The sequence below is a fragment of the Phaseolus vulgaris genome, chromosome 6 (genome assembly GCF_051622355.1).
Source record: "Phaseolus vulgaris cultivar YP4 chromosome 6, ASM5162235v1, whole genome shotgun sequence".
Classification (NCBI taxonomy): Eukaryota; Viridiplantae; Streptophyta; class Magnoliopsida; order Fabales; family Fabaceae; genus Phaseolus; species Phaseolus vulgaris.
The window spans coordinates 37,344,745-37,367,391 of record NC_143503.1 but is presented as its reverse complement, the minus strand read 5'-3'; the positions used below and the strand labels follow the sequence as shown (position 1 = coordinate 37,367,391).

At 33.1% G+C, this 22,647-nt stretch overlaps 2 protein-coding genes across 4 annotated transcripts; both read right to left on the bottom strand.

Moving 5' to 3' along the window:
- Nucleotides 1–201: 201 nt before the first annotated feature.
- Nucleotides 202–9,903, bottom strand: LOC137832880 (S3 self-incompatibility locus-linked pollen protein). Of its 2 annotated transcripts, XM_090303427.1 has the most exons (15): nucleotides 9,470–9,903; nucleotides 8,258–8,526; nucleotides 7,377–7,439; nucleotides 6,640–7,077; nucleotides 6,413–6,494; nucleotides 5,708–5,769; nucleotides 5,431–5,525; nucleotides 5,128–5,207; nucleotides 4,921–5,004; nucleotides 3,904–4,020; nucleotides 2,975–3,060; nucleotides 2,751–2,857; nucleotides 1,415–1,506; nucleotides 1,255–1,331; nucleotides 202–829 (listed from the first exon to the last, which is right to left on the bottom strand). In XM_090303427.1, exons 4-15 carry the CDS (start codon nucleotides 6,670–6,672, stop codon nucleotides 335–337), a joined length of 1,410 nt encoding a protein of 469 aa, XP_090159553.1. In that variant the 5' UTR covers nucleotides 6,673–7,077; nucleotides 7,377–7,439; nucleotides 8,258–8,526; nucleotides 9,470–9,903; the 3' UTR covers nucleotides 202–334. The 2 variants fall into 2 exon arrangements, with proteins under 2 accessions (XP_090159553.1, XP_068497363.1); XM_068641262.1 differs by lacking the exon at nucleotides 8,258–8,526 and having other exon boundaries at nucleotides 9,470–9,898.
- Nucleotides 9,904–13,502: 3,599 nt separating this feature from the next.
- Nucleotides 13,503–21,973, bottom strand: LOC137832879 (ARM repeat superfamily protein). 2 transcript variants are annotated; one of them, XM_068641261.1, is made up of 21 exons: nucleotides 21,518–21,973; nucleotides 21,273–21,405; nucleotides 20,729–20,865; nucleotides 20,586–20,631; nucleotides 19,769–19,981; nucleotides 19,164–19,667; nucleotides 18,904–19,038; nucleotides 18,576–18,791; nucleotides 18,407–18,496; nucleotides 18,082–18,326; nucleotides 17,864–17,952; nucleotides 17,400–17,440; nucleotides 16,098–16,128; nucleotides 15,867–15,989; nucleotides 15,567–15,784; nucleotides 15,399–15,494; nucleotides 15,159–15,271; nucleotides 14,843–14,978; nucleotides 14,577–14,681; nucleotides 14,132–14,465; nucleotides 13,503–13,809 (listed from the first exon to the last, which is right to left on the bottom strand). In XM_068641261.1, exons 1-20 carry the CDS (start codon nucleotides 21,790–21,792, stop codon nucleotides 14,265–14,267), a joined length of 3,147 nt encoding a protein of 1,048 aa, XP_068497362.1. In that variant the 5' UTR covers nucleotides 21,793–21,973; the 3' UTR covers nucleotides 13,503–13,809; nucleotides 14,132–14,264. The 2 variants fall into 2 exon arrangements, with proteins under 2 accessions (XP_068497362.1, XP_090159552.1); XM_090303426.1 differs by having other exon boundaries at nucleotides 20,729–20,798; nucleotides 21,518–21,953.
- Nucleotides 21,974–22,647: the final 674 nt, after the last annotated feature.

Sequence of the window (22,647 nt, the reverse complement as noted above, 5' to 3'; positions counted from 1 at the left end):
TATACAGTCATTCCGTAAGTCTTTATAAAATAATTAATTTACAAGTTTAGCCGTAGAAGTGATTGAAATATATTTAAAAAGCTATTAATTACTTTTAGAAGATAAAATAAACTCTTCCAAGTGTTCCCTTTATACTGATTGAATCGATAGGGTAAAAGAAACAGAACACGCATAACTTTGAAGCATTTATAAAGCAAAAACTATAAAGAAAAAGAATATATATTATACAAACGTGTTTAGGTTTATGATTTGGACAGAGCAGTCCAGTATATGATCTGATGTACGTACATTGATTGTTCCTATATTAACAAGTTCTCCTCCATCCACTTCACCGCTATCTGTCATTATTATCCTGATTATCACGGTTCTCATCCCCAGCAGCACCGGGTGTTTCATTGAAAACTTGTCCTTGCTCTCTCACATCTCTGAACATGGAAAAAAATGAGTTCAGACCCTCAGAGGAAGCACCTCCTAAGATCCATAATAACAAAGAACTGAATGAATTCATGGATCCAGGGTTGGGACCCCTTTCTGCTGGTCCAGCTTGCTGAGGAATCTGTGCCTGGTTCGCAACCCTGTCTTGATTATTTTCTGATCGGGCTTGAGGGTCGCCAACAACTCCTGCTCCATTTTGAGGCACTGATTGATCAAAACCAGGTCTCAATCCTGATCCAGCAGGGAGATCTGTGTTGTTTAAACCCTGGTTTCTTGTGTTCAATCTTGTGATGTGTAACGTTGATGCAAGAATGGTGGAAGAGGTAATGTGGAAATCTGGGTGTTGTTGAAGCTGCGACCGTCTATTTTGCATGTACCTTTGCAGTGCTGGTACCTAATAGTAACAAACAAAGTGTTAGTTAAATTTCAGTAAAGTAAACGTGAGAAAATTTATAATGAAAATATTTCGAAACTAAAGAGTTTCTCTTTTGTGAATTGAGTATCTTAATCATACATGTAAATCCCTTATTTATAATCATACAAAGTATAATATAGGAAAACCTAATAATGAAAATATCCCTTGTTATCATCTGTACATATTTCCCTAATTATTAAGATCAAATCATATCTTTTCCACTTCCCTCAAACTGGAACATATATATCATGTCATGAGTCAAGCTTGCTACAAATTAAGTCAACTTGAGGCTCTCCTTCAAACCCCCTACTCTCATTTCCACCACAAACAAAAAAATATTCAAAAACCCAAGCGGAAAGAAAAATATAAGGATTTGTAATAAGCCAATAATCATCACTGGTTACCTCAAATCGATTCCAAAAGTACAGGATAAGGTGTTGCATAAAAGCTGCAGTTGTAGAGAGCGCCAAATATGAAAAGCCTGAAATTTTAAAATTCATTATTTCCAAATAAAATTAATTTAAACCAACTAAACCAAAAAAATGCACAACATTATGGGCATACCATAAGCGTAAGAGAAGAAATATATGTGGAAGACCAGGAAATACAGCAAAAAGAACCGAGGAAAGAACTTCATTGATATTGGTGTTCGGACGCTGCAAGTTTACAATGAACACGGTCATATTAGATAACCATCATTCGTGGGACCACAACCCAAAAAATGTGTATGAAAATGTATCTAAGGTATTAGTCCAGATATTAAAAGACTTGAATTTGGATGTGATGAAAAATCAATGAGTTACAGCTGATGTATTAAGAGTGATGAGAGTACATTACAAGGAAAAGTTATATCCTATAATACTCAACCCTTAGACTTGGTACATACACCCAAAAAGCAGTTTTGTGAAAAAATGCAATAACAATCAAAATTCTAATACTCTCCATAAAGCTGGAGCATATAAATTGTATTCACCAAGCTTGGAACATATAAACTGAATTTTAAACCCTCTCAAGGACTTAGTGAGAATGTTTGCAAGTTAGTTGTTAGAGCTGATAAATGTGTTTGGTCACGTGACTGCTAGGGTTGGATCATGCTCTTCAAAGCGCACCTAACCCTTAGACTAGGTACATAGACCCAAAAAGAAGCTTTATGAAAGTTGTACAATACAATAACAATCATCTTTAACAAAAAGAACAAAAATGTAGAAATTTGATTAGTGTGATCCCAAATCCCCCTTGGTCAAGGATCAAGGAACTTGCTTGAGGAAGAGATATGATTATATAGCTTCCTTCCCCGGGAATCCCAAAACAAACTGATCAACACCATTCCTCTACCTTCATCTCTTCTTATCACATCCTAACAAATTAACTATTCAAGCAGATTACAAGCTTAACTAACTAACAGAGGCTGATCCACTTCTTTTATTGGGCCCATCCTTATTTCTTTGATAAACCTTCTTGATTAAGGATACACGTGCTAACAGTGTAAGTTATCAGATTAATCGTGTGATAGTTAAATACAATCATCACATTAATCAATTCATGAATTTTGGTTATCCATGAAAAATAAAAGTTAGTTTTGCTACAGTTGCATCCCTTTTAACCAATCCAAAATTTGGCAAAGCACATTTGGACTTGCCCTCTGAAGGGAAGAGTAGTCCAATGACCAAAAGCTAAAAAAATAGTAAACTGATGATTCAATAAATGACTAGCTCACAATACAGTACAGGCTAATTGAATTGGATAAATATGCAACTTAATGACCCACTTGCATCGACTTAAGAAAACAACCAAGTCCAAACCGGTTTAGAACCAAAAATAATTGTTTAGTGACAAATCCACCACACTCGCTGTCTTAATAATACTTTATTACTTACACAATCCAGAGAGAGAGAATTACCTAATAAGAGTAAAAAGTTCACACAACCAGACAAGAATCAAAACCATGAAGGCAAGAAGCTGATCATCATAAAACTCAAAGAGAAAAAACAGAATCCCAATCATAATCTGCAAAAATAATAAGCAATTTATCAGCAAAATTAATAGAATAATAAATAGCACAAACACAAGGCAATGCAAATAGAAATTATTGACAAGAGTAAATCTATTATAACCAGTGCTTACAGGAACAAAAACTAGTGATTCAATCACATGTACAAAGATCAGCTGAAATGTTGGAAGGCGATGCCGAGCATGGTGCTGAAGCTGAACTGTAAAGACTAGCAGAGGTGAAACACTAATCTTATCCCATTTGCAGTAAGTATGGCAAAACTACGAACAACATTGGCATATTTGATACTGGCAAATGACTACTTTTATAGTTAGCACAGTTTATCCGTTAGACTTGGTGGATGAGTGACCTTTTTTGAATAAACCTTCCAATCACTATTAGAAAATAGCACTAGAGATCAACTTAATGATTGCACTGTACTTCCTTTTTTCTCTCTCTGATTGGCGTTTGTTAGAAATCTGGGCCAAGCTTATCAGCTGGCCCATAGTCAGTGTCTGTCATATATAAATAGATGATTTCAGTCAGTTGAAACTGAGATTTACAGAATCAATTGTACAGTGTATTTTCAGTCACATGAATAATTTTTTCTGTCTGAATTCTATCAATGTGCTCGGATTTTTCTTCCAACTATGCTTATCCACTTCAATCCGTGCCCACGTCTGTTGATTCATGTTCAATGGCAATGTCTTCTAATGCACCAATAACCTTCTCTCATTGATTTCTATTACTTGAAACTAACATTTACAGAATCAATAATACAGCTTATTCTCTGTTACATGAATCATCCTCTCTGAATTTTATCATGGTCTCAAGAGCAGGGTTCCCCCATTTTTTAAAATTAATTCCCCTTCTCCTCTCTCGACCAAACCTACCAAACTAATTCTGTCCCTCTCCCTCCCCTATACCAAACAAACCCTAACTGATTTCCTCTAAATTTATTTTAGGTGAATTTAAAAGCAAGCAATTAATACATGGGATACAGGAATCACCAAATCAGTTTTCACACAATGAAACCTCTGTATAATGAACAAACAATTCCTACCTGTGAATTTCAGCATGCGAGTCTGTGTTTCTCTTAATGTAAATGACACTGACATTGTGGTAGTAAAAAACACAAACAAGGACATCATAAGCACGCCACACTTCGTTACAAGGTAGTCTGCACAGGCAAAATGATACATGTTACAAGCCAACAATAGAAGTTCTGAATTACATTTTACATCACAGAATATAATATAATGCAAACTGCAAAAGCAAACAAAAAGAAAGAAACAATTATATATTTAAACTTTCTGAAGGAAAAAAATTCTCAGAATTAATGTCAGTCATTTGAAAGAGGCAACCAATTTGGGGTAGAAAGAGGCTGAAGAGCCATATTTTTTACAATATTTTTTCTAAGATCTAAAGATATAGCTACCCAGTGGACAGAAATGCCTTATTTCACAAATTTAGCCACCCCATCTTTCTGTAGAATTTACATGTTATTCTTGCTCAGTTTTTCTTCTAATCTTTTGCATTTCATTGCTCAACATTCCTCCACTTAAACAACTTTGTTTAAGGGTGCGTCATTTTTTGTTTAATCCATTCAACCAGTGATCTAACATCTTCATAACATGTACCTTGAATACCCCCACCCAATTTAACACACTTCCAAACTACACTCAAAAGTAACGTAATGAAGATGCATGGCACTCCTAAAGGCCTTATCCTTGAGAGTCCAAATCGTATAAAATTAAACTTCCGAAGTAATTCTATATTGCATCTCACAAGTCAACATCCAGTAATGAAGTTATTTTAAAATGTCATAATATGAATTTCTATTCTCAATCTGTAAACTGATTCATTCCAAAAGAGCTTGGTAGTTAGGTACTTTGAGGAATGTTGGATCAAGCTAATCTAAAAAATTGAATTCAACCAATGAGCTATATGCTGTAAGTCCCCTTACAAGGCCAACTGAGATTATTGAGCAAACAGGAAAAGGTCAATTTGAAATTGAGACCATGAAGACAATCGCTTCAATATGGAGTGCTCAACCAAAAAAAAGGATAAATCAACAAACCTCCAAACCTAGCTGGGCCTTCGGGAACTTCTTGTGCATAACTAAGGTTATAGAATTCCTTCGTTTGATAGTTATAAAGATAACCTGCCATTAAGTCCACAAGAATTTGAGCCACGTAATTAAATCCTGAAAGTTCCAAGTGTGTGGACGATAATGTTCAAAGCAGCTGTTAGTGGACAACTATTTATCCAGAAAACAGGCAGTTACCTTGACCAGGAGAACTCAATAAACTATTGATTAAGATTGTATCATATCCGACAAATCTGTTTATGAGTAGTTGCTGCCACCTAAAAATAAAAAAAATATATTCAATTGAAATATACATGGTAAAATCTTAATAAAATATTAAATGCTTCCATATAACATCAATGAAATCATGAGCATCAGCAAAACAATTTAGTTCAAATTACATTCCGCCATATCAAAACCATTTAAAATTAGCTTTCAATTGAAGATGATTTGTCACTTTCTAGATTGAAATAATATAATCATGCTAATACTTATTCTTACTTGTTTCCGAAGCAGGAGTGCCAAGCTGATATGCTAACATTTACAGTACGTATATTATGATGAGACTTAGCACTTTCAGGTAACAAGAAATATCCCTGCAGAATAAGATAACACAGCCAACTATAGAGAATAGAAGTTTTGGATAAATTACAGAAGCAACATCAAAACTAGCTTCAACAAACTGACAATATATTTCAGAAATACAAGAAATAGGTACTATCTTTTAGAAAGTTCAGTCCTAATCAACTTAACAATTGAAAACAAAAGAATTACATACCTTTTCCATAGTATATAGATATGTAGGTTCAAATAACTTGGCTTTCTTTTTAAGCCAATGCACTGAAATTGAAAACAAAACTTATTCAACAAAAGTACAAACATAATAGAGTGTGAGAAACAAATAGAGAGGAGGGAATCAGATAAAAACTATACACATTCATTTATCACAACTTCATATTGCAAATTACAAAGGGTCAGAAATTAATTATTTTCAATATTATACTTAAAAAATTTCTATTAGAAGACAATAAAACATAAAAAGTCTTTCATGTTTCCTAATTAATTTCCCCGAGTAAATAGATTCTAAATATCTAAAAATGCATAAGGAGCCCACTTTTAAGCTAGCAACATTTATCCAGCACGTGAAATTTACCAAGTGAGAAACACAGTGCAAAAGCTATTGACTTCTAGGTCTAATATTTGATGAAATAAAAACCAACATAAGTTTGTAACAAGACTCTTCCTTTTCTGCCTCATGTAGTTTTAATTTGGATAATATATAAAATTCAGATCAAAACTACAAAAAACCCACTCTCCCGCTTTATAAGGAATAAAACAATTACCTAAACCCATTTTCTATTTAAGACACGCAGCTAGAGACTTCTTAAAAAATTGAAAGGAAACCCAACAAGCACATTTCCTAATTTATATATGCCACTTGGGGCAACCTATAATTTAAACAAGAGGAAAATATTGTAATTACCTGCATTAGTGTTAAGCTTGTCCAAACGAAGGATATGCATCCATTTGGGAATATCAAGATTTAGGTGTACACCAGCAATATTCTACACTTGAAAATTCAAAGCTTAGTAGAGCTTTAAGTATATTTGAAATTAACTTAAATTTTATAAATTCTGGCTAGAAACAAAACGCATCAGCATAACATATATAGTCTAATCAAGCGCCAAAAACTAATATAATTCTACTAACCCACAGCTTCTGGAAACTTCCAATAATCTGCATTGCATGCCTCCAAATAAATGAGATACGCCTATACCACTTTTTAACAAAATGTATAATAGCTGCTTTTAATGTCTCTTTGGCAGATAAAGTAAAACTTTTTGGTGGCTCCTCCTTATCAATTTTGATGACAGCATCTTCAACCACAGACCAGGTGTTTTGATTACTTGTGGAGGTTTCAGCTTGTTGTTCAAGAAACTCAGTGTCAGTTTTCCAAAATTTGAATACCAATTTTCCTCTCCTAGAACCTAAACCAATCCAGTTCCACCAAAACTTGGAAGCCAAAAATGTAAACTTATCTCCACTGGCATCGGAAAACTCCGTTTTATCTTTTACAACTTCTGTTTCAGGAGGATCTATTCTGTTTGATTCAGAATCATTATGAGACCACAGGCCGGCACTAGTTATCTAAAACAAGGAATTCAGGTGTCATGCAAACAGCAAAACAACCAAATGAACATAGAAAATGTCTCCCAAATAATAGTTAAACCATGATGTATGATATTTGAAGCTACCAAAATGAACGATGAAGGAAACTGGCAATTTCAGAGGTTTATATATGGGGAGATAAGTTTAAAACAAATCTATGCTTAATTTCTTATAGCATAATAGCCAACATATGTTCACGTAGTCCAATTCATAGAGAAAAACTTTTAAAAGCACAAATTTAGAATGTGCATTAAAGAATGGAAGGCAATATATAGTACCTTAATCTGAATAAGTTGGGCTTCTGATGTCACTACTCCAGATAGCTCACTTGAACACCCAGGCTTCACATAGAGAAGAAAAACATTTAAGAAACTAAACATTCTTTTCTTAAAAAATGAAGTTGAATCTACAAGTTTTTCATTTATAATACTGTCATGCAAGGTAAATATTACCAAGTTACCCTCATATCTCTCAATCTCTTTTTTCACTCACACATTGGAAGCAGTGGTCCCCCCAACCCAACCCTGTACACTTGCACGTTAAATGAGGATATAGATGTAAAAATGAGACATACATCAATACAATAAAATTAACTAAGTTCGGAAGGTACTTTGTGATCCCAAGTAACCACATGAGATCTTTCTCCATTTTAGTCACCTTGCTTATCTTGAGTGTCATATCCTCGTTAATTTTTCCATTATTACTGATCTCAAGTATTTTAACTTAGAAACCAATCTCATATTTTTACTTTCGGGTGACATTCTTTTCATCTGTTGCAATTATATGACATCTCCCATTTTTACTTTCCGATTCATATTCTTTTCATCTATTAAAAAAATTTCAATGACATAATCAGAACACACACGTATATATGTGAATATTTACAGTTGCATCACACATAACAAATTATGCAGTGGGCTTACTAGTAAGCTATGCACACCTACTGAATAGAAGGTTCAATGTTCAATTCAAACTGGTTGCTTTTCACTGCTATTTCTGTTTTGCTTTGTTAATTAGAGTAGTGTAGTTGTGAATGTGATTCAGAGATGTGCCAGGCTGGTATCCAGTCCAATCAATTGGGCCAAGCTGACTTTAATAACACTACTATGCCTTGTACTCTTAAGTAAAAACCCTATTATTTCAATCTCTAAATACTTACCTTTCTTCAATCAATATTATCTCATCCGCAAAAGGCAAGCAATTGGGAAATTTTCGTTCCAAGTCCTTGATAAGCATATCCAAAACTAGATTAAACAAGTAGGGGCTGAGGCTAAGCCTTGACATAATTTTATCCCTACAGTAAAGTCCTTAGTCCCACCTCTTGGGGTTCTCACACTTGTAATTTATCTTTTCATACATGACTTGTAAGCTATAAGCCAAGCGAACACCTTTCTTCACCAAAATCTTCCACAACACTTCTCTTGGTACCTGATCATAAGTTTTTCCAAGTCAATAAATTTAAAAAACAATATGTGAGTCTCTTTCTTTACTTTGGTACCTTTTAATTAATCTCATAGGTAAATGCCTTCTGTTGCAATCCATAGCATAAAACCAAATTGATTATTTGCAATCCTTATTTCGTCTCTTATTCTATGCTCAATCACATTTTCCCATAATTTCATAGTGTAACTCATTAATTTCGTGCCTAGACAACATATGCAGTTAGCACAATTTTAAACCTCTCCTATGTCATTAAATATAGGAACCAGAGTGTACTTCACTCATCTGACATTTTCTTAGATCTCAAAATTTCATTGAGAAATTAAAATTTAGTGACCCAAATGAAACCTTTCTCTCTAATACACTTCCAAACTTTCAATAGGGATACCATTTGGACCTACAGCTTTAACATTTAGACAAGGAATCATGAGAAGTTCATGCGGTAAAGAAGCAAAATATTTAAGAACTCCTGTGCATCTAGCAATTCCATTAACATAACCAATTGCATTCTGGTCAAAACTCTGGGCCTACAGAACGTCATCAATATAGCAAGAGCAGCCCTAAATGAATAAGTCAACTCCCAACATTGCACCCCAACTTACTAACAATTACTATAAGCTTTTTCACGGATAACAAACAACCCAAAGCCTATTCCTGACTAGGAATCCACTCTACGGAAACACTCATTATTAATAATCACCATAAAACCTCACAAACTAATATTCTGGTTCCAATGCTGCTTACTTCACCTTCTCCCAATTACAGTTCACGATTATACGTCTAATTTTAAGGTATATTCAAGCATTCAAAAGTCATCAAAAATAAATTCTCTTAAAAACACTCACACATAAACAGCATTAAACACAGCGACAGAACAGGCAAATAATCGAAAGCCCTAGAAGAGGAGAAGAAGCTGAAATTGAACAGATACCTGCTGAACGTAATTGGCGTGCATAACAACGAGAATACAGAACAAGGTTATGGCAATAAATAGGTAGAGATACTCCAGAGCAACTCTGACTTTGGGCGTGAGCATCTGCGAAAACCTCTCCTGAACGCGAATGAAGGTCTGCTCCGGATCCATGGCGCGGTGGAGAATAGAAATGAAAATGAAGAGAAGAAAAATTGGCGGAAGAATGATGAAAAATCAAAGGTTTTGTATCGAAGGAGTGAATTTCAAATTCATCGTGTGCACGTTTCCCACGAGGAATTACGATCAGAGAGAGAGAGAGAGAGAGAGGAATAGGAACAGTGAAAAGGAATTGAAGTTGTTTTCATATCTGGTGGTGAGGGTCTGCCATGTTTGGTGAAGGGAATAAGTAATACCTAATCAGATATGGAATAAGACAATCCCGTGTTTGTTTCATTCTACTCTCCATAATCTATCTCTAATTTAATCAATACTATTTTTATCTTTAGGATTAATTTTTTATTTTATTTTATTTTATTTCACTGTTGATACAAATTTCAATCAAATCTCTAATTTTTAAAGTGATAAATAATTAATCACTTCTTATTTTTTAAATACTATTAAATAACTAATTATTTTTATAATTAATTAAAAACTTTTTAAAAAAAAAAAACTAATATAATGTTATTTTGTAAAAAATAATTATTAATTTTAAATTTTAAATATGGAGTACTTTGTAAAAGAACGAAACAATTTTTTAAAGGTGAAATAATTCATACGACCTGAATCAAATATTTTTTTCATATCTTTATCTTTATAAAAAATTATAGTTTTTATCTTTTTTTTATCATTTAATTTAGTTGTTATTTTTTCTTATCATTTGTTTTAGTTGTTATTCCTTCTTATCATTTAGTTATTGGTTTAGTTGTTATCTCTTCTTATCATTTGAATTTTTTATTATTTTAAAAAATATAAATTTAAATATTATACATAAAATATATATATATATATATATAAATGATAAAAATTAAAAATACGGATACATATATTTTCGTTAGTCTTAATAAAATAAATATTAAGAATTTTAATTCATGTCCGGTAGAATTTGTAATCTACACACATTAATAATTAAAATTAAATTTCAATATATTAAATTATTATATTATTACATTTATTAAATTGAAGAAATTGATTGATTTTTTTAAATTAAAAAAATAAACAAATATAAACTATATTAGATATAGAACTTTAAATTAGTAAATATTAAGAGCATGGAATTGCATTTACAATAAAAAAATTTATAGTGTTACAAAACTATTTCTTGTTATTAATACTTTAGAATATTAAAATATAATTTAAAATGACAGAGTAAAAAATAATTGATAAAAAAAAATTGTGTCGGGGTTTCAAAAAGGCTTTTTTTGTCATAGTCAAAAGAAAATAAACTTAGGAGAAGAGTTGATAAATACTTAATTGATTAAACTTTAAATGAGTATTTCTGAAATAATTATTTTCATGTAACAACTTGTTTAAGAAGTAGAAAGAATTACCTTATTTATAAAGCTTAAAACTGACTATTTTTAAACTAAATATATCAGAAAAACACATAAAAAATAAAAATGTGTTTATTTTATTAAAAACATTTTTTAGCATCTGATTGCTTGAATGTGAATGTGTTTAAGTTTATTAAAAATTTAAAAGGTTTTTTTTATCTTTCAATCAATATTTATTTTGAATTCTTAAACATGCGACTCAAAGTGCAAAAACACATTATCAAAATCTTAATTAATTTATATTTGCGATGAACAAATAGGTAAGCTTATTTTACAAAATTATGTGTACTTAAATAAAAACAAATTAATTTAAAATTTGTTTATTTATAGTTATTTTAATTATGTACTCTATGTTTGATAAGAATTGTTTGATAAGAATAAAAATATATATTTTCTAAAAAAGTATTGTATCTTACAATATCTTTTTATAGGATATTATAATTATCTGTGCCATGAAACCATATTTAAATCATTCAGGATTAATTTTAAACTGGACAAGAATTTTCTTCCATGGAAAGCCTAACTACACAACTATTACATATTTTTACTCTTACTAACAAAAAAAATATAACAACAACTTTTTTATAATTATTATTCGTATTTCTATTTTTAATATTATTATATATATTATTGTTATATTAAATAAATTTAAATTTATAACAGAATAATAATTAGAGCAATTTTTGTTTCATTCTTTTTTTAAATCACTAATTTTGATTTGTTATTAATATAAAATTAAAAATAAATAATAATAATAAAAAAAAATAGAAACTCTAATAACAAATTTTAAAAAAATATCTATTTTCTAACCAATTTAACAATTTCGTTTTGATTTGTTACTAATATAAAACTAAAAGAAAAAAAAATATAATAATGAAAAGGATAATAAGAAAATTAAAAAGAGAAACTCCCATAAAAAAATATTAAGAAAATATCTATTTTATAATCAATTTTTTTTCTCTTCTCTACAATGTCGTATCGGCAGTCATCCTCGTAGACTCCCACATCAACAATAACATTAAGATAACTGTGTAAAAATTTGAATGCTCTGCAATATTCTGCTTTACAAAAATGAAAACACAGTAAAATAAAAATAGGACAATTAGCAATTAAAAATCAAAATTTATACCACCTTCATTGATTCATTAGAACAAAATAACAATAATGAAATTAGTTCAATAAAAAATACCTTAGTTTGTCAAAAATAAAAAACAAACTAAGTTTTTTTTGGTTTATATTTCTTCTTTAATTTTTTTTTCTCTCTTTTTTTTGTTATTTTTTCATTTCAGTCTTTTTTTTTCACACTTCTCTCAAAGTTTTTTTTACGGTGTCTTTTTATCACAGAAAGTTAAAATAGGTGTCTTTTTATCACATAAAGTTAAAGTAATTACCCATCATACCACGTTTCAATTAAAATACCACGTTTCAATTAAAAGTTCAATTACGTTTTGACTCATTATTTTCAAATAATAAATAATAAATGTAATGCATGTATCTGAAACAATTTTTTAAATTTAATATTGACTTTTTTTAATTTTAAATTTAAGTAATTATAAAATGACAGTAACTAAAATAAAATAATAATATAAAAATAAAATAAGATCAAATTTATTTACACCAAAACAATTATAATGGAGAATCATTTGTTAAGTATAAATAATGAATCATTGGACATCCAAGGCCAAGTGAGACTAATCTTTTGGAGACCACAGTTTAAAAGACTAAGTTTAAAATGGATCAAATTTTAGAAAAATATTTTTCTTTACCCTTTCTTAACAAGGCACCTATTGTCTCCAAATATGAGAAAGTTTAAGTAAAGTGTTCTGAATAATAATATAAACATATAGGGTTAAAACCAAACACCCAAACACAATCTCCCACCTAAAACAATGTCTAAAAACTGCATTTCTTAAGCAGTGAAAAGTCAAAATCCACGAATACTTATTAAAGTGATTATCATATTCATATTTATAATTCATTTTTTTAGTTAATTAACTAAGTCATTACATTTCGTTACATATGATGTCAATAATCTTATTATGCAAGAATATAGTACAGGTAGACTTATTGACGAATGACACGAATCTAGAGAGATGAATTTTCTTGGTGGCAGATCTGTGTTTTGTTTTCCCTCATCAAAATAGAAAAAAAATGATCCAAACTTAATAAACTTAAAGTCTCTATCACCCTTGGGTGAGATGTCAAATTCAACAAATATTTTTTAGATTTTTAACAATTCTACACAGTTCTATAATTATAAAAATAAGAAAGCAATCATAATGTTACATCTTCTGTTTCAAAAGGTCTTGAAACAAGATGAAGTATTCAGGGACTAGGGACACTCAATCAGATCAAAATTAATTTGATCACTTCCAGGAATCAATTTCTGAAAAAGTATTCCAAAATTTAAATTTGTGAAAGATACACTGGTTGGATTTATACAGCAACAGTTTCAAAATAACAGAAAAATTAAATAGGTGCAATTTGCGCATAAACCAAAGTGGCTCCAAATGCGAAAGTTTTTCCGAAATCCAATACTTATCAATGAATTACAGGGTTTGACCAAGAACTGTAGAATATATCACAAATACCTTTAAACCTCTGTTGAGACATAAACCCCAATGACCCAAACTCTCAACCCCCCAAAGCCGGTGAACAAAACACACCAAACAAAATTTCATACCTTGGAACAGAAGAAAATTGATATACTTTAAAAACTAAAGAATAGCACAATAAATAATTAATTAAAAAATGGGGAAGAAAGTGTCTCCCTAAAAAAATGAGAAGGCACTGAGGAACAGCAGCATCCTGCAGAAAGTAAAGAATCAAAAGTAAGTAGTTGATTGAATTGAATTGAATTCCAGGAAAACATAACGACAAGGAAAACAACTGAAAAATGTTGTCTTGAAAGGAAAACTCTACCTACCTAATATTTTCCTACAAAAGGAATTATAAATTAACAAGTAGTAGTACAAGTCCTTTTAAAGGGCAAGTTTTCAGAAGTTGCTGCAATATTCGGGATATTTAATAGAAGAAAATAGGGACAGCCAAACATCCAAGGTGGTTTTGTATACAACTCGTATGACAATTCATGTCAACCAATTGCTAAGATTTTCCAAAAGTAGCATACCTGGTAAAGGCACTGAACTTCTGCCTGACCCGAACAGCTCCACTTAAAACTATTTAACAAGAGATTTCTTCAAGAACATACTTGATAAGTAAAACAAGTGAAAATTTGCATAAAATTATCAATTTGCGCTCGATCAACTCCTTTGGGCAAAGGAAGATAATGCGTTTGCATGTGCAGGTGGGAGATTACTCAGAAGAGGTTGCATTTGTTGCCCATATAATGAAATTAGATGAGAAAAAGCTCTGCCTACTACAGCTTTAACTTCAGGCGTCTCCACAGGTGACACAACAACTTGAGCAAAGAGATTAACTAATTCAGGGACTAGGGAGAGGATCTGCGTTACATTTAAAAAAGGATAAACAGAATTAGGTTGTACAATATTATCATTGAGGAAACATGAAAACAAGGAAAGAAACTTTTAACAGATTCGAAAATTAACAATTACCTGGGGATTAGATGAGAGTACTAATGTAGAGATACAACTATAGACAGCCATAGACTCCTCACGGTCTTCTTTTAATGGAAGTACTCTCATGAAAACAGGAAGAACCTGTAAAAAGCATCAAAGACATGAAACACTAACATTTGGCTATAAAGTATTCAGAACAAAATTAAACTTAAAAGAAATTAGAACAATGAACTGTCCAATTTTAGAATCCATGACAGTTCTCATTGAGAAAGTATAATCCGTACAAATCAAGCGTGCATTACCTGGTTTAATGGGATAGATTCAGGGTGTACCATGATCATCCTTGCCACAGCACCCGCAGCATTGTCTCTCACTGCATCATCAGGCTCAGACTCACCAAACAAGGGATGAAGTCCCCGTAATATATTGTCATAGTATCTTGTATTGGATTAAGAAAAATGCAAAGCATTGTGGAACAGAACCTTAATCTCAAATAGCATATACTATTTATACAAATTGACATGAATCATCATATAAATAGTTCTCCCGCAAACTAGCTCAAAACACAGAAAGATTATCATGCAACTATAAAATGGGTGGTAGCATGAAGAAGGATACTTCAAAGCTGGTTCGTGACCATTTTTGCACAACTCTCCAACACAAAATGCAGCATTCCTTCTATTAGTTGCCTCAGATGATGCTAGTTCTTTAAGTGCCAAGGGCATCACCCGCTAAAAAAGATAATACGATCAATTACAAATTAATTACACTTGTCAGAGTTCCTACTGTAACTTTAAAATAAGATCACAAAAGGTAAAAAGAAAGAAAGAGATTAAGAAAAGGAGCAACAAAAATTACATCAACATAGCTTGCAATAGGTGAACCCATGTTCTGAGCAACTTCAGCAAGGCAGGCAACTACCATAGTCCTGTCTTGAGGAGGCCGAGAAGATTTCTGCATTTCAAAGTAAATATATTAATTTATAATTTACTCCAAAATATTAAAAGTTATTGGTTACCAACTCACTGCAAATTTCATTAGAGGTTCAAATAGTTGTGCCAAAATGGGAGCAAATTGAGCACCCATGGACTTTGCAAATGCGGGGAGAATATCAGACACTGCATCCATTAGCACTTCATCGTGTGCACTATCAACATCATCAATTTCACTGTCTGACTCTATCTGTTGACAAGCAGATTGCTCCCAAAGCAACAATGAAGTTGCATCAACAAGCTGTGCCAAGTCTGAAAGTATAAAAATCTCACATTAGCATCAGTTCATCAGCAAAAGGACTCTAAAGGATCAGTCAAATAATTGCAGGCTTACAAGGCTCAAAAGTTGCAAAACCATAATCTCTGATGATGTCGGCCACACTAGTGCATGCTTGAGCAACCACTTCCTTGTCATCATCTTCAACCATAGACTTGATGTAAATACTCATCACAGTATCTGAAGAATCAAGCAGACTTGATAGGTTATACAGATAGAATGAAATGACTTATCATTAATAACACATACAAAATCAAAATATTTTATTATTACAGTAGATGTTCTCACCAAGAAGTTCTTTGGCTTTAGAAGCTCCTTCCTGAAAAAAGGCAGTGTCAATTGTGGTGTTTGTGAAAGAAAGGCTTCAAACTAAAGAACAAACATTTAAAATATGAGAGAAGACACTTTTCTTTATCTGCTCTCATGTAGCAGCCATCTCCACACAACTGAAAGAGAAAACCATCATTTTGGTCTTTGAATTGTAACACCTTAACTTAGCCTGGAATTAACAGAACTCAAAAAAGTCATTGAAATTGGCTCCCATTTGTCATGTTGGCCAAAAATCTCACCTCCGTTAGTTAACACTCTTTAACAGTGATATTTGACGCATTCAGTGATATTTGACGCATTCAGTGCCACGCACATGCCTATGTGTCCCTCCACATTAAATTGGGAAACACATTTAACATTGTGACCCTTCAGCTAAATGCAATATACTAGTATGGAAACGAAGGAAGAGACCAGATTGCCTCTTGCTGAGACTCTAACATGTTTTCAAGAATTGGTACTCAAGGGACTCAGAAATATAGATTAAAGTTCCAAATCATAACATGATTAACATCAATAAAAGAACAAAAGACACTGCATTAAGCAGTAGCATGTCCATATTCCTACAAAGAATTAAATGCCTTGAATAACTACACAAGATTTTTACACCAATTCAATGCAAGTCTCCAGATTTCTAGGATTTCTTTTGGAACAAAAACATCACATATGAACCCAAACAAAGAAGGAATGTTAAATGCTATGAATTGCTAGTTATTACAGCAAACATAAACCGAGCATGGAGGCTATGCAATATAAAGAAAAAAATTAAGATAATAAAAAGAACACAGGAACATTGGTCAAAGACCCAAAGACATGACCATTTTCACAAATTTAAGCTTGAACAACTTGCTCCCCCATTAACATGGTACTTGAAAACTCCTATTAGAAAGAAGGAAGAGTGCAGATCCCAGGTCTGGTTAGTGGGTACACATACAAAAGGCCCACACAAGCAATACCAATCTTCCACTGGTTTTCATTAATTATACTTTCTCCAAACCCAATGTGGCCGACAGGAGCCAGTTTCAGGGACTTTTTCAAGTTTTGTTAATTTCAAGGACGTTAGGATTTAGGGTTTTGTTAATTTCAAGGACATTAAAGTTTCAGGGAAAAAAATAATGGTTTACTCCAATTGAAAACCAAAATGGTCATTAGTTTTACATTTATTCACTAGATTATAGGGAAGATACAAAATTATAAAATAAAAAAATCCACCTTTGAAAAAAAATGCAAAATTAAACACACGGAGGTTTTTTTCAAACTTACATGTTGACTTTGGAAGATTGTATGGGCAGCAGTTAAAGCGTCTGCAGTTAAAATCCAATATGCATCAGCAATCAATGGCAATATTTATTTGAGAACCCGAGTAATATAGAAGGACATATATAAATATTTGCATGAGAAAAAATGAAAATATGATGCACACAAACAATAAAGGGCAGTTTACTTCAATTGAATTATATTTTTCCATTTTTTCCTAGTTACTTTCGTAAGTTGATGGGTTAGTGCATCATCATGGGACACTTGAGTGTCTAATTCAGCATCTTTCAGATTAATATTATTCATGGGAAAATGCATTTTGCACTGAACAAACCAAAACAATTATTGAAGAAAAGTAAAAGATTCTTCTCATGCACAAATGCAAAGAACTGCAGAAAATGGGTATAGGTGAAACAAACATGCATAATTTTAAAAACAAAACAACATTTTGAACAAAAAGATCCACTTACGTTTTAAAGAAATGATAGCCTGAAGTCTAACATCTTCATGAAAATAGCTAGAGTGTTTAACCAAAATTCTCAGCGTCTCCTCCAAGTAGCTTAAAATGATTAAAGAATTCAAACATAACAATTGTGGTTATTTTGTTGTCGTGAAAGGAGTAACCAGAACCAGACTATCAAAAATATCAGTCAGAACCAGACTATCAAAAATATCAGTCAAAGGATACGGTGCATAAGAAGTCTTTGTGTGCTGTGCAAACAGGCCAAGGGCCTGGGTTGCAGCTGCCTTTTCATCCAACACACCTGTTCTAATACTTATATTACGAACTCTTGGTTCATCATGAGCTTCATCATCTGATGAAACTCCACCAAATCCATTAGCAACTTCATCGTCACACTCATCAATGTCAACCGCAGAGCCATCATCAAGATTGCAAGAAGAAAATGCGAGAGGCACAACATGAGGAAGATACTGTTTACAAATACAAAATTTCAACTGTAAAGAGTAAGCAAAAAAGATATAGGATGAATGAATAGTTAATCTATGCAGACCTGTGCAAAACTATCCTCCAAAATCTCAGCAACATTGCTGAAGAATCCATGGGTGTACTCCCTAAGCTCACTATACTCCAGCCCAAATCCCTAAAAATAAAATTCAAATTATTTTAGAACAAAGGCATAAACTGCAGACAGTGACAGTGTTAAGTGATAAGGCAATTACAGAAATTGCAGCTTCTATGTAAGGAGGTAATATCGGCTCCATTCCCACTCTCCCTACAGACATTGCAACAATTCCAACTAGTTCAGTTGCTCTTGCACGGGAACGGAGATCCTCATCATTAGTTAACACCATGAAGCTTTTCATCAACTCTAAAACCCTTTCAGCGTAAGGAATGAATGCTTGCTCTGCAGCAGAAGCAATAGAACCAATGGCAGACTGCAACAACGTCATGTGAACAATATTAATTTAAATACAAAAGCAGCAAAAACCAATAGCTGATACATTGTGATTGTGACAATAATTACAGCATACTTAATCTTCCACATACCATGCACGTTTCCTGCAAAATTCGGGAACTATTTTGGAGGGCTGTCAACAGTCTACCCATCAAAGGATCTAGGAAAGGAAGGATGTCTTCACCCATGTTCTCACAAAAAGCCGCCAATGCATAATATGACTTCTCCTGCAAGAATATAAATGTAATGCTTAGAAAACATGCAGACAATCTATTTAACTTTTAGTTTTGGAAGTAGCATCTAAGGTAATATTCAGTTGTGTTGATAAGCCTTTCTCTTCTCCAATGTGTACCTTCACTTCATCAGATGCATCCTCGAGAGCATTTAAAATGCAGGGAAGAACACTCTCATAATGGGATACAATTTCAGGCTGCAGGTGCTCAGCAAATTGACCCAAAGCAAAGGAAGCTGCCCCTCTGACCATTTGTTCTGGATCCCTCAGAGCTCCCAGGACAATATGGAGAATGGGTTCCAGTTTACTTTTCATGGGCTCCAAACAACCTTCTGAAATGACACCCAAAGCAGTAACAGATGCTTCCCGAAACTTTGGGTTTGCATTTTGACAGCTTACAGAAGCAAATTCGAAAACTGGTTGATAAACATGCTTTGGGATGTTTAAAGCCATAGTATCGATAACTTCTGCAGCAGCCCGATCCGGAGCAAGATCATCATCTTCATTTTCATTAGTTGATTCAGCAAGCAAAGGGCATAAAACTTGAAGAATAGGTATGATCAGCTTATGTTTTTTCAAAGTACTGGACTTGTACTTTGCCAGCCATGAAATGATTTGAATTGCCTGTTACATGGAGCAAATAACATGAACCTAGAGAGTGAAAAACAACTATAACAGTGAGTGTATAAAAAGTTGTAGCGATATACTTTATGATCCTAACCAACCTGATGACGTGTATTAGACTCTAAATTTTGGCTTGAGCAAACCTCGAGGGAGAACTGCACTATAGATTTCACAGAATCTCCAAGAAGTGGTGCAGGAGACTCTATCAGCTCATCAAAAATTTCAAAAGCAAGTATGGCAACATCTTCTTCTCCTGAGGCAATGCACTGGCGTGATACATTCAAGATGCTTGGAATGAACTCACGAAACTTAATCTGCACACAGATGCTAATTTATGAGTTGAGAAAATATACAATATGCTGATCCAGCGGCCTAGGTAACAATTTTAGAAGCAGCTTGCAAAAATGAAAAACTAAACTAGAAGCTATTGGCTTCATTATAGATACCAAATTAATAATGCACATCAAAGATTGAAATACAAAGATGATTACTTCCTATCATAAAAGTATTTAGAGCTCAGACATAAATTTATTTCAGTCGACACATGTTGGTCTTGCAAAGATCACTACAGCTAACACAAGTGCTAAATACTACCATGCGCAACATTCAGTCACAAAGACTATGCATTCATATTATCAATACAGTAAGTTTGAACTTGTTGTCCTGTACAACTGAAATTGCTATTGCATATTTCTTCCTTTCCCCCCTCTTTATGAAGGTTCTAATCTGGGGTTGGTTGCAGTAAATTAACTCTCACTGATATGAAACGTATTAGTTATGAACTTACTACAGCCAATATGAAAATCATTCACTAACTAGAAATGAAATGAGCATAGTTTGCTAACACTTAAAAGATGAAAAACATTAATAACATAATTTTTTCTCTTTTATTTTACCACAGAAACAGCAGTGACTCACCACTTCATCCCCATCATGAGTGAATTCCAGAAAAGACCCCACCGCCCTGACAGAACAGGCATAATTCTCAACAAACAACAAAAGGATACTAAAATAATTGCTTCATATGGACAAAATTAGATAGATAAAGGAGATCAACACACTTGAGGGCGGCAACTCTAACACGATTGCTAGTCTCGTCCTGCAAGCACTTGAGTAGCAGAGCTTGCAGATCTGCAAAATACGGCCGAAAAGCATTCCCAATTGTTTCAGTTAAAGAGCTGAAGAGAATTAATGCCACCTTACATCCCAAAAAGCAACAAACAGAATTTGGTTAGATGCTAAGCTCGTCAGAATGCAAACAACAAACGATTCAAATAAGTGAAACAAAAAGTTTTAAAAAAAAGTTAAAATCATCCATCTTCTTAAAGTCACTCTAAAATCCCACTCCAGTAGCATCACTAAGTCTACTAAATAAATAAATTCAATTGAACAATATTATTTTATTTCCAAAAATAAAACTCTGTTTGGATTTCAGTTTCAATTTCAAACAACTGAACCCATGTCGAAACCAATCCAACCCTCACATTGCTCCTCCTTCCTACACTATAAATTGCAATACATTCATTTGCCACTCCACGGATTTCCAAGCACGCCATAAACAAAATAACACAGTTCTGAACAGTACGGAGTTGATGAAGTACTTACTTCTCGATGATCTTCTTGTCCACTCTGACTACACTGGAAGAGAAAAGGCAGCAAATCAGGCCACTCGCCGGATGGAACAGCGTACTTCGCAACGATACTCACAACGTTGGCACTCGCTTTCCTGACAGGAGGACTGCACAGCACAGAATTCGACAATAAGATGATTCGAATTCAGATGATCGCAAGTGACAACGAAACAAATTAAAGATTAGGGTTTATTTGATAGGACTAGAATAGGCAGGTACCTGTGCTCCATGGTAATGGTGTCGATGAGGGACTGCTTGACAAGTTGTTTGAGTTGGGGGGAGAGCTTGGCCCAGTGGCCGGTGATCTTCTTGCGGAGGAGGACGGCGGCGAGCTGGCGGACGTTGGGGGTTTTGGCAGTGCGCATGTGCTGGACGAGCGCGGGAACAACCTGGGGGTCCTTAGCGAGACGCTTAATTTGGTCTTCGGCTTGGCGGCGGGCATCGTTGTCGGGCATGAGGAACTGAATCAGCAAGAGTTCAAGAGACTGCGCCATCGGATTCTTTCTCTTCTTCTTCTTCTTCCGCCGCGGCTTTTGCTGCTTCAGCCTCTGCCTCCGCTCAGGGTTCTTGCTTTGTTCACTCTCCTTCACTCTCTCGCATTCAGCTCCAAACGAAAGCTTTTATATTATGTCTGCTGCACAAGGGTTTTCGACCCGTTGCTGAATTATTAACACTAATATTATTATAACCATAATTTGATTATAATCTATAAAAAAAAATTAAATCTTTTTTTTTCTCTAATATATTATTATTTATAAATATATTATTTTGTTTACATATTTTAACACATGTGTGGGAGTCTTTTTCAATCAAATTAAGCATTTATTTTAGCTAAACATTAGTGGAATGTGAATTTTGATTGATACAATTCAAAGTAGTGTTCTTACAATTTGAGATTGAGACCAACTGTCTCTTACGGATTGATTTTTGTCTTGTATCTTCTTATGCTCGTCATCAAGTATGTTCGAAGGATGAAATACCTTTGACGCTCAAGTTAATTTGGATATAGGAATGTCTAGTGAGTTTATGACAAGAAAAGTCTCATTTCTCTTTATCATGATAGTCATGTCTTATTTATAGTCTTCTATTATACCTTTTAAACTAGACCTAATAACTCTTAATGGTATTTAATTATTTATTAATCTCAAATTCTTCTAATTAATCAACAAGTCAGTTACTTCTAGGCCGAGACACCTTTTGTAAGAATAATTTATTTTAACCACTTTTTTTTCAAAATCAATTTAATTTGAAGTTTGAGACTCACTTTATATGTTGGTCTGAAGAGAATATTATAATTTACTTTGAATTATTGATTTATTTTTTAAATACAACTTGTGTAAATGCATTTT